Source organism: Plasmodium knowlesi (assembly GCF_000006355.2).
Source record: "Plasmodium knowlesi strain H genome assembly, chromosome: 9".
Lineage (NCBI taxonomy): Eukaryota > Apicomplexa > Aconoidasida > Haemosporida > Plasmodiidae > Plasmodium > Plasmodium knowlesi.
This window is the reverse complement of record NC_011910.2, coordinates 1,837,924-1,855,568: the sequence shown is the minus strand read 5'-3', so window position 1 is coordinate 1,855,568 and position 17,645 is coordinate 1,837,924. Positions and strand designations below refer to the sequence as shown.

The 17,645-nt window shown below is 36.2% G+C and overlaps 3 protein-coding genes across 3 annotated transcripts; 1 reads left to right on the top strand and 2 right to left on the bottom strand.

Annotated features, from left to right (window-relative positions):
• Positions 1 to 2,206: 2,206 nt before the first annotated feature.
• On the bottom strand, positions 2,207 to 3,109 carry PKNH_0940700 (ATP synthase-associated protein, putative; the record flags this gene model as incomplete). The annotated part of the gene is made up of 1 exon (XM_002259395.1): positions 2,207 to 3,109. One exon carries the CDS (start codon positions 3,107 to 3,109, stop codon positions 2,207 to 2,209), a length of 903 nt encoding a protein of 300 aa, XP_002259431.1.
• A 1,292-nt stretch (positions 3,110 to 4,401) lies between these two features.
• PKNH_0940600 (methyltransferase, putative) lies at positions 4,402 to 6,108 on the top strand (the record flags this gene model as incomplete). The annotated part of the gene is made up of 1 exon (XM_002259394.1): positions 4,402 to 6,108. One exon carries the CDS (start codon positions 4,402 to 4,404, stop codon positions 6,106 to 6,108), a length of 1,707 nt encoding a protein of 568 aa, XP_002259430.1.
• Positions 6,109 to 7,704: 1,596 nt separating this feature from the next.
• Positions 7,705 to 17,181, bottom strand: PKNH_0940500 (SICAvar, type I; the record flags this gene model as incomplete). The annotated part of the gene is made up of 11 exons (XM_039114068.1): positions 7,705 to 8,118; positions 8,506 to 9,138; positions 9,391 to 10,140; positions 11,034 to 11,693; positions 11,956 to 12,576; positions 12,713 to 13,372; positions 13,706 to 14,335; positions 14,537 to 15,106; positions 15,269 to 15,877; positions 16,268 to 17,035; positions 17,173 to 17,181. The coding sequence occupies 11 exons, from the start codon at positions 17,179 to 17,181 to the stop codon at positions 7,705 to 7,707; spliced, it is 6,324 nt and encodes a 2,107-aa protein (XP_038969690.1).
• Between the last annotated feature and the right edge of the window lie 464 nt (positions 17,182 to 17,645).

The following is a 17,645-nucleotide window of genomic DNA, read 5'->3' as shown; positions in this document are numbered from 1 at the left end:
TAATAACTCCTTTCTGCACTTTACCAAATAAGTCCTCACAAATGCTTCCACGAAGACAGGGTGAAATTGGAATATAGCACACTTCACGCGCCAACTCAACTTCCTACAGTTTTTAACTTCATCCACATGAATACATATGGAAGGGAGTGAAAAATGTTTTGATTGTTCAGAGAGTACTTGCTAAACGGAAACACTAGGAGGAACCAAAAAGGCAGTTCAAATGGATTTCTTTACTATGGGGCAGAAACGAATCCCGTTCGTCCCACTTCATAGAAGAGTAAGAAAATAATTACACACAAAAAAAGAAAAAGACGAATGGTGATATTTCGGTGGCACGCATATATATGTTGCATCAAATGTGAAATTCACTCCAATAATTACAAAAATGTTTACTAGCGTGATTAAAGAACCAGACGAATAGGGATGTGTTCACAGTTACATATACGTAGTAATAATATGCATAGCAGTACGCAGAAATGTAATCTCCACGTGTGGACGAAAACAAAAGGAGAAGACATTACCCGAACACACCATTTCTCATAAGTACGGAAAAATTTTTAAAAGAAAAAAAAATTCCTTTAAGTATCGATAAAAAATGTATGTTCAGGGAAAAATACGTACTACACCCGCAGTCAGTGTTACATACATATTTGTGCATGCCCGAAGCCGAAAGAAAAAAAAAAAAAAAAAAAAAAAAAAAAAAAAAAAAAAAACTTGGATAAGCAAAAAATGGAAAGTGCATGCGTACAAAATAAAGTCTGCATTTAAAATGGTTAACTTGAAAACGAATTCGATTTACAAAACAATGTACTCGCTAGAGCAAATTTCCAGGTGATGGCCGTGAAAATGTGTTGACAATCAAAACCCTGATAAGAGCGCGTGGGTCTGCAAAATTGACACATGTAGGGAGAAGGTTGAAAAAAATGGTAATGCGGCTGGAGAAATATTGGGAAAAAAAATGCGAATAAAAAGCGAATGGAAAGCGAGAAGAAAACTGGAAATTGTAACACACTGTTAACGAACTTGAAACATGCTACAACATTAGGGCGGACAACTTGAGACAGTGGCCCACTTGCAACAATAATGCCATTTATGTGCAGTGCGCAGCTGAACCATGCTAAATTTTTCAATAACATTTCCGCGATCCTCTTCCACGGTTTCTATTATGTTGCATCCCGCAATGATTAAAAGGAAAACAGAAGAGCATCCCCCATATGATGTTATAGCACTTTTTAGCAAGTTCACACCACTTACCACCATGTCATAAGTACACATGTCGCATGCATACAGGCAGGTGAACCAAACGGAAGAGCCCCCTTTGGGACAAGTAAATTTCACCATATATCGCATGCAGAAAGCAGAAAAATTGTTCTCTCAAATTTCCCCTTTGCCCTCAGAAGTGTAATTTGCTCGTACAAAATATTAATACACGCCTGTTCACACTACAGTTGCCAAATTGTGCAGGCAACAATGTACACGTACACTTATGTGTACGCGCAAATGGCTCAGTTACGGGGATGGAATTTACTCGCCCATTAATGGAAAAATAAGACCAATAGGAGTGTACACAAATATATACATGTGTGTGTTTTTTTTTTTTTTTTTTTTTTTTAACGAAATGGTGTGACATTTTTATTTCATTTTAGCTAGCTGTTCAGAAAGTATGAAGAAAGAGGAGGGAAAAAAAAAAAAAAATAATAATAATAAAATAAAAAATATAACAATGTAGCAGAATGGCTACTCCCGCAGGGGACACAAAATTTTATACATCAAGCCGATGTTGTTCCTTGCCCTCATTTTTCTCCCTTCTTATGGACTTTTCCTTATTTGATGGAAGACACGTGGATTGTAGCGTGTCTTTGTGTTGATTAATCTGCAGAGGTTATCATTTTTTTTTTTTTTTTTTTGGACGATTAAAATTAGAGGGAGTATGTTTCCTCATATGTATCCACCTGGATGGACGCTTATGGAAATGTACAAGCAAACGCAGCTCAGCGGGGTTGTTCGTTTAGCACAAAGAAAAGGAACGTTCACATAGAATGCTCATTCTGTGTTATTTTAGACGAAAGAATGTGATAGCGTATTAATGCACTCAGGGAAGTAACGCCATGTATTCAACATAAAAAAGAAAAAAAATTTTTTGCTTTTACTATCCCTGTGCAATGTCCCACTTTTACGTTTTGCCTTACCCCTCCTATGCTTCGATTTATGAATACTGATAGTCGGGGGCCGCAATATATGCCTTGGATTTTTTATTTCTCCTATTTTCAATGTAGTTGTAGCCATAATTTAGCTTGTGCTCGTCCCACTTACACTGCATGTATTCATTAAACCATTTAACACACTTCTGGTTGCTGACATCAGGGTTCATATGGAAGGAATGCGTTAGCAAGCATTTATACTCTTCTATGGCCAAATATTTGCAAGCATCATTAGGATTATCAACATTTATTCTTTCTGTGTACAAATTTAGTTTATTTCGTATGTCATTTTCGGTGTTTAAAGCATACATGTCTTTATTAACAATGGTGTTATTATCTGTGTTTTTAAAATTGTACAACCCATGATTATGTGCTAATAGCATTTCCCAGTCTGAGGAAAAATGCTTTTTTCTGTTTGGTGTCTTAAATCCTTCCTCCGGGTATAAGTCACTGGCTATGTTACTATAATTTATGTTTATGCGATCCTCCGATTTGTTTACTTTGTTCTTTTCGAATATAACACTTTTGCTAACAGGGAATGGGTAATCTATTGGTTGGTTCTTCTTGTGATCTTTATCATCCTCTTCGTACACTTGAACACCTGTGTATCTCTCAGCTTTTTTTTTCTCTACTCCATATTTATACTTATTTAAATTTTCATTGCTATCGATGAATGGGTTTATTGGTATTTTTCTTATCACGTCAAGAATAGAGTCGTTGTTCTTCCCGCCGTCGGTGTCATCAAAGGGGGATTCCCCGTTTTCCTTTTTTGGCACATGTTCATTTTTTGGCGCATGTTCATTATTTGGCACATGCTCATTTTTTGGCACATGCTCATTTTTTGGCGCATGCTCACAATGGCTTATATTTCCCCTTGCAAGGAGGGAGCAAAAATTTTTTAAGTCCATTTTTTCTGGGGAAGATTCACCAGGAGAAGCCCCGTTTGCAGGTTCAAAAATGGCTTCTTTTATATAGAGGTGTGTAATATTCGCTTCTTAGCCTTTGCATACGCATCAGTTCGTTTGATCCTTCAGTTCCATAGCCATTTGGTTATACCTCCGTTGGGCACGCCTTTATTCGTCGTTTATGTGCCTTCTGTAACAATTTCAAGAGCGGTGTGTTCAGGAAGTTCCGCTCACACGACTGTGTTCTGTTGGATATTATTAAGCCGCCTTTATTTTGCTTTCCCCAATTTGCGCACTTGAATCTTTCTCCTTTTACCAGTTTGTTTATTCTAACTGTTGAAGGGTATACATTCCTCTCACTTTTTTTTTTTTTTTTTTTTTTCTATTTTATTTTCTGGTGAGGGTGAGGCTATCTCATCACCTAGTGTACCGTATGGTGACATGATATCATTTACGCCAACGTTTTGCAGTCATTATTTTGCTTAATGTGCATACAGGGCTTATCTAATTACCACTAAATTTTTGCTCCACTTATATTCTTTCATAATGTTGAGAGTGGCGTCGGAATGAACAAATTTTCTTCACATGTGAAATTTTTTTTTTCCGCTTTTTTTCCCCATGTCGAAAAAATAAGGAAAAAATTTGCCCCGAAAAAAAAAAAAGAGGTAGCTGACTGTTTCAAAAAAAAAATAATTTACATATATAAAAAGAAAAATAAGAAAAAGTCGCAATGACAAAACGGCGTTACTTCTACAAAAGTGGATCGAATTAAATTTCCTTTTTTTTCTTTTTCTTCCTCCCCTGTTCCCGAAGCATATCATTATGTTAAAAGAAAACATATTAAGAAAAAATATACCAAGGAATATACGTATCAATAACATACGGGAAAACGTCACTACCGTGGTCGTATATAATTTTACAGTTGCGCGCGGTTGTTAGAACAGGGCGACGAAAAATGGAGCATGCTCGCATGGTACCTCTCATGGATCCCTTTGTTCGCACTTGTATACATTAATACGTTCGTATATTCTTAATTACTTATTTTCCCTTGTATGTACCTTATTGTCAAATTCAGTCCACCCCCAAACGTTGACACGGGGGCATAACACGTTCATTGAGCCCTCCTTGTGATCTGTGCAGAGCGCAGTGCATACTGACACTACATTAGGAAGGTCAGACGCACCTTGCATATGCGCCCGCATCGTCATCACGACGAAGTATAAATCTTTGAGGATACTATTCAGGCGATATTCACCGCATTCCCCCAAATTTCACTACACAAAAAAATTGTCATAATGGCAGATGAAGAATGCCAGAGTGCTACTCCCGTAAATAACAACAGCAATAACCTGGATGATGAGATCGATGACCTGATTTATTACGTAAGGACGGACGACATTGTGGAAGTTAAAAGAATCCTTCAACATGGGAATATAAGCTCAATTAACGATGTGAAGGACGAAAATGAAAACACACTCCTTCATTTTGCATGCGCAAATAACAATGTAGACATGATTCGCTTTCTGCTATATGAATGCGCAATTGGACATAACCAACTGAATGCCAGTGGAAATAGCCCCCTCATGTGGGCCATACAGAATAAACATTACGAAGCTGTAAAGGAAGTACTACTTTTCGATTACCTTCTATATAGCAAAGAATATACCACAGTGGAAAGGAAAAAAAACGAACTGTATGAAAATATGAGGGAAGATTTTTCGCATAGTTCTCTAATGAAGGAGGAATATCAGCTAAGTGTCCATGCCAAAAATAAAATAAACTCGATGAATTTTTTCGGGAATATTTTCTCTGATAATAATTATAACAGATTGAGCAATGGAGACAGTGGTAACAATGTGGGAAATAATATTTTAAGCGGTCAGAGAGAAACGTGGGAGGAACAAATTCGCCTATACAAGGGAGCAAACAAAATCGACCTTCTAAGGAAAAACGAATTTAGTAAGAACATTCTGTCGGAGGCATTCAACGCCCAAGACGAAAATATTTTGCACCTTGTTCTGAGCCACCCCATGTCTAGTGTGCTGGACGATCAAGGTGAGAACATAATGAGTAACGTAAACGGCGTAGCCAACCGTCAGGACAACGCACCCAGTGGTCACGAAGACACATCATTCACGACAAACCTGGGAGATGCAAAAATAATTCAGGAATGCACCCATCAGTTGCTCATCAGCAGGGAGGCAAAAATAAAGAACGGGGAAAACGAAGAAGAGGCCATTATACGAATAAGAGAAATTGGGCTAAACTATTTTGGAAATTCATTTGAGGATGGCAGAACATCGGGAGAAGAAATCCACTCCCATAATGACATCACAGGGATTAACATTTGGGAGTGCTGTCTCACGATGAGCAAATGGATCTGTGATTTGTGCGTCCAGAATAACACACTTTTTAACAACAAACTAGTGTTGGAACTCGGTGCAGGAAGTGGACTAGGGAGCATTTCACTTTTCACACATGCAAACATTTTTCGCAACGGAACCGACCAAGGACCGGAGCAAGTAGTCATTAGCGATGTAAACCCATTCACTCTAAATAATATTTCGCATAATATCCTATTAAATGAAGAACTCTTTAGCAAACTAGATTCAACATGGAGGAATAAAATAAAAGTATGCAATATCGATTGGACCAATGAGGATACATATCCACATCAGAACGAGCAAATTGTCACATTTGACTACATTATTGGGAGTGATTTAATATACGATAAAAAAATCGTACCATCACTTATCCATATAATTAACTTAACATTGAAAACAAATGGCATTTTTCTATATGTGTATAGAAAGAACAGGGATGGATCTCAAGAATTCCTGGAACAATTAAAAAACGGGAATTACGACATACAGTTGTTCACCCCCCCGAGTCACTATTTTATTAGCCCCTTTCTCAATTTAAGCCAAGATCTCTACGAGGCAAAGTTCTCCGAATTTACCGACACCTCCAACTTCGTTATGATGCGCTGTCAGAAATATTGAGGGGGGGAGAATGGGAGCGGAAGGTGGGAGGTACTTCCCACAACCCCCTTGTGTAGGAAATTAGTTAATGCGACATTTCCCATTTTGTGGTTATGGTCACCCCCTTATTCAATTCCTGTTCCAACGTTAAAGTCTCTTCCCCCTCCAACAATTGTTAATAATCCTTTTTTTTTTTTTACCAGAAAAGGTGGGAGACGATTGGCTTTTTCTTCCTTCCTCCAAATGGTCTGTCAAATGAAATGGTGTAAGTACACTAACGTGTAACCGCCCCATGTGCTTTTACGTATTATAGTTTTTATTTAATTTTTTTTTATGTTGATTAGTTTTGATCATTTTATTGTGTATTAATTTTTTTTTTTTTTTTTTTTTTTTTTTTCTATGCTTTCGAATTTTTTACTATATGGATTTAAAAAAGAGAGAAATAAGTTCACTTGAGGAAAGAAAAAAATATCCACTTAAAAAAATAAGAGGGTGGTGATGAATTAAACGAATATTGTATTCAATTGTTGTATGTCGAAAAAACATGGTTCCTGTGGGAAGTTAATAATATATGTGCATATAGAGCTTAAAAGAAGAAACAAATAGTTTAATAAACTTTTCGATGATCAAAAAATAGAGACGTAAACATATATCACTGCCATTTAATTACATATTCAAACTCTACATATTCATGTAATAGTTTGCATATTACATTATATAGGTATTCTGTTAAAAAAAAAAAAAAAAATGGAAGGAATAAATAATGAACTTCGTGGTCACAACTATTTTCGAAACAGGATTTAAATTAAATTCGACAAAATTTAGAAATGTGCAGAAAAATGCGGTTTTCTGCTGAAGGTGGCTACCCCATTTAAAATATATGTATAGAAGAATTTATGGAATGCAACACCATACGTCGTTTTGATTTTTTTCGAATATTTTCTAATAAATGATTCGAATAAAGCTGCCTCCCACCCACATCTTCAAACAATACACCACCACATCATTGTTGCCAATGGATTAGTATCTGCATACAATCGTCTTACTTATGTAAGATGTGTTTTTCTGTTAGATGCTGAACTAAGTATATACAAATTCCTTCATCATACACAGAATAATCGCACAAATACAATATTTTCTTTCTCTTCCTCCTCATTCAAATTTCCGTCCCCTTTTCTCAATGTTCAAATGGATGCCTTAATTTTCACAAAAAAAAAGTTCTATTTCAAATCACAACCCTACTCCTGTAAACTAAACTTGGGTCCATGAACCCTAAACTGTGAACCCTAAACACTGAAACCGAAACCTAAATTTGGAACACGTTCCCTTGGAACATTTTCCTTAGGAACAATGTCTTCTTCCTTAACACGGAACCAACTTTACCTTTAACAGGAACCTACCTTATCCTTAACCTGGGGAACACAAAATCATGGAAGCCCTTTCCACACACCCACAAACTACCTTATTTTTAAACGGGAAACCACCTTACCCTTAACCCTAAAGCCGGAACCCTAAACCCTGAAACCATAAAACCTGAACACTGAACCTGGGACCATGAACCCTAAACACTGAACCTTAAACCTTAAACCGTGAACCTGAGACCATGAACACTGAACCTTAAACCAGTAACCCGGAACCTAAACTTGGAACCTCTTCAATAGGAACAAGTTCCATTGGAACACTTTCCATAGGAACTTCTTCCTTAGAAACCTGTTCTTCTTCCATTAATTCGGATCCCATGAACTCCTGAACCAAAAGTTCCAGAAAATCCTTCTGAGCCAATTGTGTGTCCCCTTTTTGACATTCATCCAACACTTCAAAATGAATTTCAATAATCGTGCGACGATTCACGGGACCAGAACGTTTCGTTCTCGTTGGAGCAGAACGAGGTTTTCGTTCTTTCACCAAACGATATTCATGTGAACTATCTTGTTGCACATGATCGAGGACTTGTTCCTGTACTGATGAACCAGGAATTTCAGCAGGAGATCTTCTGAAACGTGCTCCTCCTTTACCAAGAGGACCAAAATACTACAAAAAAAAAAAAAAAAAAAAAATGAGAGGATATTTTTGCTAAGAAGATTGTGAAATATTCTTCTTACACATTAAAATTTTTTTTTTCCTTTTAATCATTAGAAAAAATTTTTTTTTATTCTTTTAACCATTAAAAAAAAAAAAATTTTTTTCCTTTTAACCATTAAAGAATTTTTTTTTTCCTTTTAACCATTTAAAAAAATTTTTTTTTCCTTTTAACCATTAAAAATTTTCTTTTTTCCTTTTAACCATTAAAATTTTTTTTTCCTATTAAGCATTAAAAAAAAAATTTTTTCCTTTTAACAATTAATTTTGTCCATTAAAATTTTTTTTTTTCATTAATTTTTTTTTTTCATTAATTTTTTTTTTTTTTTTTTATCTTACCTTCCAAAGGTAATAAGCCATAGCAGAAAGGCCAATAGAGACAGGAGCCAAAGGAAGAAAAGGGGTAAGGATATCCGTAAGAAGGATGGGACAGACTGTATTCTCTAATGTTTGTTGCATATGTTCTTTGTTCCGTTGGTCTTTGAATATTGCTTCAACTTTGGGCTTTACTTCATCCTTGCCAATTTGGCAATTATTATAATCGTCTTGTGTGCACACAAAACAAGAATTATTACCATTACTGCATGGAGGTGTGTCATTCATAATGATATTACTTTTGCTAAAAGCGTGATCTATGCCCGAATCTACACTACAGCGAGGATGTACCTTATGCTTTTTTTCTTTATTCGCCAATTCTTTTAATTGTTTTGCATATTCTTTAAGAAATAAACAACCCATCGTTTGGACAAACGATGGGCCCTTCTTTTGGTCATTACCATGAGTATAAATGTGCTCTAATCCTGCAGCAAAAAGCAAACAAGCTGCTTTATTTGTATGTTTTTCTTTATGGCCTAAATTCTTCCAATTAGCGTCGTTGTCGCAGTATTTGTCAACGTTCTTCTGCTTTGTAGGGTTGTTCATATCTTTTAAAAGTTCCGCTAATTCGGTCGCGGCGTCATTGTATATGGCACTCTGATCATAAAAGAAGAAGGAAGCGAGATAGAAATATATATGTATATGTATACATATATACATATATACATATATACATATATATATACATATACATATATACATATACATATACATATATACATATATATACATATACATATATACATATATACATATACATATATGTACATATATACTTATATATACATATACATATATATGTGTATATATATGTATATATGTAGTTGTTATTGATGTTGGTTTTCTTACCCAAGACACATCGCTGCTTTTTGCATTAGGGTTGTTTTTTTTTTTTACGTAGTATTTTTTTGCTGCGCATTGGATTTGAGTACAGAAAGAAGAGGTCATGTTAGTGATAGTAGATAAAGTGGTCCCTATGTTGGATTTAATGGTAGAGTTGGATTGGGGTTGGGATTGGTCGTCTTCGTTGTTGAGGAGGTTTTTCATTTGATCTTGGACTTTAATTGCTTCAGTTTTGTTTTTTTCGCAATTTTGTCCATTTGGTGATGGTATTGATGTTTCCACCAGAGCGTCTTCGACGCTCAGCTGGCAAACCTCATAACTTTTCTCCCTTTTACAAACAAAGCAACCATTATTATTACCACCACTGACACTATTACACGAAGTCGAAGACGAAGATTTATTATATTTTTTATTCCAATCATCAAACATTGCCTTTATTTTGTTCTCATCAATGGGACATTTATCTTTCGCTTCATTAATTATTTGATCAGCGTACATGTTAAGAGCAATACAACCAACTGCTCGTTCGAGCAGGTGGTTGTCTTGACCATTACGACCACTTGGTTGAATGTCCTTAATGTGTTGTAACCCTGCTGTGATATGATTACAAGCTTTTCTTTCGACACTATCATTATTACCATCACCAAACTGTTCACATACAGGATTAGTTTTGCTTCCATTCTTCTGTCCTTCGGAGGCGATGTGTTGGAACATATTCTGCAATGTTGGTTTGACACCCGTATCCCAAAATTCACACTGTAAAAAAAAAAAAGAAAAGAAAAGGTTATATATATATGTAGTTGCTTAGTGATAGGTTATGTAGTATCCGGTCTTCGTCTGCCATCCGGTTCTTGTCGTATCCCGTCAAGGTCTTCGAGGAATTTTTCCTCTCCCCCCCTAAAGTAGCTAACGCTAACCCCTAAACCTTATTCTAACACCCTTACAACCATATTCTAACAACTCTAAAACCTTATTACAACACCCCAAACAACATCATTCCAACACCCCAACAACATAACTCCAACACCCCCAGAACAACCATATTCTAACACCCCAACAACCTTCAACCTAAACTCGGAATCCGAATTCTAACACCCCTACAACCTTATTATAGTACCCCTGCAACCTCATTCCTAAAACCGGAATCTAAGTTCTAAAACCCTGACACCTTCTGCCTAAACGCGGAATATGAATTCTAACACCCTGACCCCTTTGTCCTAAACCCGGAATCTAAGTTCTTACACCCTGACACCTCCCTCCTAAACCCGGAATCTGACTTCTAACACCCGTACAACCTTCTTCTTATACCCCTCAGACCTTATTCTAACACCCCAAACACCTCATTCTAACACCCCAAACACCTTATTCTAACACCCATACAACCTTATTCTAACACCCCAAACACCTTATTCTAACACCCATACAACCTTATTCTAACACCCCAACAACCATATTGTAACCCCCCTACAGCCTTATTCGAACACCCACACAACCTTATTCCAGCAACCCTACAGCCTTATTCGAACACCCATAAAACCTTATTCTAATACCCATACAACCTTATTCCAACACCCGGAATGTGAATTTTTTTTTTTTTCTCTCTACCCCATCAGTGTTGTGGTGGTTGTATTGGTTGTGGTAGTACTTACCCATGTCTTGTTAGTAGCAGCACCACCATTCTTCCCCTGGTTCTTTTTGAACCATTTGGGTCCGGCGCATTTAATATAGTCACATAAAGACTCTGTTTTGTTTATTTCCGTTAAGTTCGTAGTGGAGGTTTTGTTAATATCAGATTCTACATGTTCTAACTTCTTTTCTACCTTCTCGGGAGTGCCATTTGTGGTAATTTGGCAAGTTTCCAGGATGTTTTCATCCCATTGGCACGGAACACAAGGTTTCTTACCACTGGAACCAGCACCACCATTGCAACTACCTGCATTCAGAAAAGCTTTTTTTATTCCAGCCTCTATTTCACATTTTGCTTCGTCCTTCATTTTCTTTGCATAAGCGTGAAGTAATAAGCAACCCATCGTTCGTCTAAAAGGTTTATGGTTCAAAACTTGATTATCTTTTCTTGTTGACGACGGCGACAACGTCGTCGTCGCCGTCGAACTATTGTTGTACAGTGCTTTTAGACCGGCATGCAAATAATTGCACGCCTTCCTTTCAGGATCGGTGGCATCCCTCTCTTCAGTGCCATTCTCTCCCATCATAGCACAAACTCCGTTTCCATTGTCATTTCCTTTCCCCTTCATTGCTTCGGACAGTTCTTCCCACAATGCCTTGACATGCTCCGTCCAGAATTTTTCCTGTATAAGGTGGTGGTGGTATTATATATATATATATATGTATATATATATATGTATATATGTATATATATGTATATATATGTATATATATGTGTACATGTATATATATGTATATGTAAAATATATATAGGTATATATGTAACATATGTGTATATATGTATTATATATTCATCCATCCTATGGGAATATATATAGTGCACATGTACACTGTGCACCATTCTATCATCTCATAAAGTGGACAATTATATATATGGCCACTTACCTCCCCCTTCCCCTGTCCCTTTTCTTTATGGTACCAATTCGCTATGCAATTCACGCGATCACATAAAGTGACCTTCTTTTTTATTTCGGACAATGTGGATTGTACTTTGGTGTTGGTGTTCGTATTTAACTTATTCATTACTTCAGTCCACAGGTAAGTCTTCCCCCCTATTCTTGAACCCGTGCACTCCCTTCTCTCACATTCTTCACATGAACCATCATCCTTACCACTCCCCCTACACCAGGTATTGCGCTGCGTGCCCCCAACATTGAAGGCCTCTTCAATTCCTCTCTGTACAGCACAAGCATAACCACCCTTTTCTGCACGTTCTCTTAATTTCTGTGCGAATGCATTGAGTATTACACAACGCATGGTAGATTTAAATATTCTATTATTCTCTTGTTCCGCTTCTGAACCTGTTCCCTCTTTCTTGATTTTATGTATGTCCATCAATGCTTTAACAATAAGTTTGCATGTATCCTTGCTTACACAACCATCTGCATTACCATGGGTACATTGAACATCCTTGCACAGACCGTCTGCTTCGGTGTCATCTTTATTCGTTCCTATGTTCTTGTCAAGTTCGGTGACTTGAGTTTGGACTTCGGTCCACATTTCATTCTACAATTGAAGTAATATATATATATATATATATATATATATATATATATATATATAGATGTGTTGTACATATATCTATAAACGTATATATATGTGCATATATATATGTATGTATGTGTAATGGTTATTCCCTTACCCAGTCGTCCTCTGACAAGGATTCACCATTCATCTTATTCTTCTTTACCCTTAACCATTTCTCGGATACACATTGGACACGATCACATAAAGTTTTCATTTCATTTATTTTAGTTAACATTGTTCGAATGTTAGGGTCCTTGTCCTTATGGACGATGGTCTTCAATTTGTCCTCAACCTTGTCATTTAGGCCAGTGGCCTGGCCATTTGCGCCATTTGTAGTAATTTGGCAACTGCCCAATTGGGCATTATCTGCCAATTTGCATGGAATGCAAGTTTTACCACCCTTGCAATTATCATTAGTACCATTACTACTAAGTTTCTCCCCAAGTTCGAATGCCTTCTCTATTCCTTCATCAATAAGACAAGTTGCTTTTTCTTTCATGTGTTTTGCATAAGCGTGAAGTAAAAAACAACCCATCGTTTGTCTAAACGATGGGTTGGACAAAAGTTTGTTATCGCCGCCTGACGGCGACGGCGTCCCCGCCGTATCCTTGTACAGTTCTTGGAAGCCGCCATGCAAAAATTTGCAAGCCGTCTTTTCAGAAGGAGTTGTCAGATTATTACATTCTTCGTTACCGTTTTTCCCTTTCCCCTTCATTGCATCAGACAATTCTTTCCATAGTGTTGCCACTTCGCCCTTCTCAGTCCAGAAGTCTTTCTGCAAGTGGAATAAATACATATATATATATATATATATATATATATATATATATATATATATATATATATATATATATATATACTTATATATATACATACATATATACATGTATATACATATGTATATACGTACATACATACATCTATACACTTATGTATATACATACGTATATATATACGTATATATGTGTATACGTGGAAATGTATATATATGTGTATACATATATGTATGTATATGTGCATATGTATATATGTGGTATATATAGATGTGTATGTATATACTTCTATATGTACATTTTTTTCCCCCTTTCCGTCACCATATTCTACTTACCGCGCTGGTGGTGCTTGCACCGTGTGTACTGGATGTGGTAAGTGCATGTACTCGAGATGCTAAACATTGGAGACGTCGACAGAGGGGGTTTTTATTATTTATATTAGTCAAAGTTTGTTGTATTTGGGGGTCCTTCGTTTGGTCGTGGACTTCTAACGTTGATTCCACTTTGTCCTTCACATTGTCATTGTTACTGCCCGTGGTACAACCATTAAGGTCGTTCATAGTATTGTCGTCCCATTTGCATTCAAAACATTTATTGTCATTAGTACCAGTTCCGCATTGGGATGCTCCATTATTCATAATGGCACTACTTTGTTCAAAAGCTTCCTTTAAACCACTTTCTATGTCACAATACCCTTCCTTCTGTGCTTTGTCTTTTAATTTTTCAGCATATGCTTTTAACAAAGAACATTGTATAATTTGATCAGACAATTTGTTATTGCCAGCACTCCCATTTTGATTTTTGTACATGAGTTCTAATTTAGCAGTAAACAGTTTACAAGCTTCTTTATTTGCATTATCTAGGGAACCGTTCTTGCAATAATCAGTAGTGCCACCATTACTAACAGCCGTATCAGAGAGGACACTACTCAGTTTCCCCTTGACGTATTCCTCCCAGAATTTTTCCTACATATAAATGGAAGATATACATATATGTATGCATACATATATATATATATATATATATATATATATATATATATACATATGCATAAATGCATATGTAGGTATATACATGTATATATATGTAGATGTATACATGTATTTATGTGTATATGTGTAATTGTCATTCCTTACTACCCAACCAGGTGGCGGGTGTCCACATACCTTTCCCGTGGTGTCCTTATACCATTTCGCTGCACATTTAACTCGTTCACATAAGGTATTGTTCTTATTGAAGTTAATCAAGGTTTGTTGTATTTGGGGGTCCTCCGTCTGTTTGTTCTTGCTGAACAGTGATTCCACGTTGGTCTTTACATTGTTTTCTGTGGTGGTGGCACTTGTAGTAATTGAGCATTTTTCATAGTCGTTTTCTTTCCATTGGCATGAAAAACCACTACCACTCTTATCCTTCCCAGCATTTGCGAAAGCTTTTTCTATTCCTTCATCTATGCTACAAAACCCTTTTTTTTTGGCTTCGTCTTTTAATTTTTTAGCATAAGCATTTAATAAAAGACAATTTATAATTTGATCAGAATATTTGTTAGGGCTACCATTTGTGGTTGTGTACATGTGATTCAACAATTTTGCCATGTGTCTGCATGCTTCTTCATTTGCATTATCTGAGCCAGGAATGCCGGTGCAATAGGTATCTGTGGTGCCACTACTACCAGCAGTAGGGGCCCCATTAAAGAGACTGTTCAGCTTCACCTTGACTTCTTCTTCCCAGAAATCCTTCTATATAGAAAAGGAAGGTATATACATATACATATACATACATATATATATATACATATATATACATATACATATATACATGTACATATATACATACATGTATACATACATGTATACATATATATGTACATATGTGTATATGTGTAATGGTTATTTCCTTACCCAGTCGTCCTTTGTCAGGGCAGTTCCGGGCTTCGGCTTCTTTTTGATCTCCTTCAACCACCTCTTCCCTACACATTGGACACCATCACATAGACTGTCCATTGTATTTACAACCTTTGCCATTTCTACTATTTTGGAGTCGTCCTTCGTGACAATGTCATTCAATTTGTTCTTTACTTCCGTTTCGTTCTGGCTGCTACCTTCCTTAATTGTACAATTTTCCCAAGTGTTGTTCTCATCCCACTTGCATTTAATACCATTAGCACTTAAACCTTCACCAAGTGTGAATGCCTTACTTATTCCTTCATCAATAAGACAAGTTGCTTTTTCTTTCATGTGTTTTGCATAAGCGTGAAGTAAAAAACAACCCATCGTTTGTCTAAACGATGGGTTGTTCTTAGAAAGGATGCCGTCGTCGCCTGTCGGCGACGACGGCTTCTTATACAGTTCTTCGAAGCCGGCATGCAAATAATTGCATGCCGTCTTGTCAGACGGATTTTGCAATTTATTGCAATCCTCGTTCCCATTTGTGTCATTCTTCGTCATCGCTCCTGATAGTTCTTCCCATAACTTTTTCACTTCACCAGAGTTCTCATTCCAGAATGTGTTCTACATAAGTAGTAATATATATATATATATATATATATATATATATATATATATATATATATATATATATATATATATATATGTATATGTACATACGTACATATGTATACCTATATACATATATATATGCATACATATGTATACCTATATATACATATGTATGTGTATATGTATACACATATGTGTATACATACATGTATGTAAGTATATATGTACATAAATATATACATACATATATGTATATATATGTATACACATATATATGTATACATATATTTGTGTGTATGTATATAAGTGTATGTACATATACATACGTGTATATAGTTGTATGTATATATGTATATGTATGTACATATAGTTGTATGTATATATATATAGTTGTTTCCTTACGTTCCCTTGCGCTGCTGATGGATCCGTTTTATTCCATAGGTATTCCATACATTTTAGGCGTTCACACAATTTGTCATTTCCATCCTTTTTCTGCTGGATGCAATCTTTAGCCTTTTCTATTGGGTCGATTACTGTACGTAATTTTGCAGACATCCCACCCTCTAATAAATCCATAATTCTATCACTATGACAAGGTTTTGCTTTCTGATCCAGCTCTTCCTTCTTCTTGTCGTCTCCTTCACAGGGCATCCACGATACTATATTAACGAACCCCTCAGTACCGCCGTTCTTCGTCCCCTTCTTGGCTTTATTTATAAATTCCTGCATTTCAGTCCCAATAATCTGGTTCATATAATCTATGTCATGAGCATTAACCCAGGAGCAGATACTACTGCCACTTGCCCCATTACCTTGACTTCCCCCTTTTTTCATTGTATCGGAGATAACTTTCATAAGTTCCTTTGCTTTACATTTATTCCCCAGGACTCTTAATATAACTTCATTTCCAATTACACATTTTAGGTACTGCTTCCAATCGTCTTCCTTGGTCACCCTATTTTTCTTCTTCCCATCACTCTGTAAATTGCCCATCCAGTAGACTGTCTTCACTAGCACCTTGCATATTTCTTTTACATGGTTCAAACCACTACTTGCACGTGGATCCACCAAATCCTTACATGCGGTTGCAGCACTGTCAGAATGCTTTAGGACATCTAAATAGGTCCTCAATTCGTCGAACATTTTCTCCATAGTTTCCTTCAGACCACCCTAAAAATAAAAATAAAAAAAAGTAAAAATAAAACGACAAAAAAAAAAGAAAACAAATTATTACAAACACATACATACATATATATATATATATATATATATATATGTGAAATTTATGCATATATGTTAAATTTTACACAAGACATATCTATGTGGGCATCGAAGAAGAAAGCTCCTTCCTTTTTTCTCTTCTCCTTCTTCTTTTTTTTTCATTATTTATTTTTCTTTTCTTATTTTATTTTATTTCTTCTTGGTTGTCGGGTTGTAGTGTGTAGTTTCCTGTCCCCACTATCCGGTTCCTACCATCCGGTTGCTGCAGTATGCGTTATCTGTGCCATCCGGTTTGCCCTTCAGTGTGCGAGGAGTTTTTCGATAGAGCCTATGCCTGCGGCATTCATCGGAGGTTTTGGTATAGTATCCGGTCCCTGTCTGCGAGGAGTTTTTCCTTTCCCCCCCTAAAATAACTAAAGCTAACCCCGAAACCTTATTCTAATATCCCTAAAACCTTATTCCTATACCCTCAAAGTTTATTCTAATACCCTGAATCTGACTTCTAACACCCCACAACCTCCTTATCATAATATCCCCCCCATTTCCTTTTTTTTTTTTT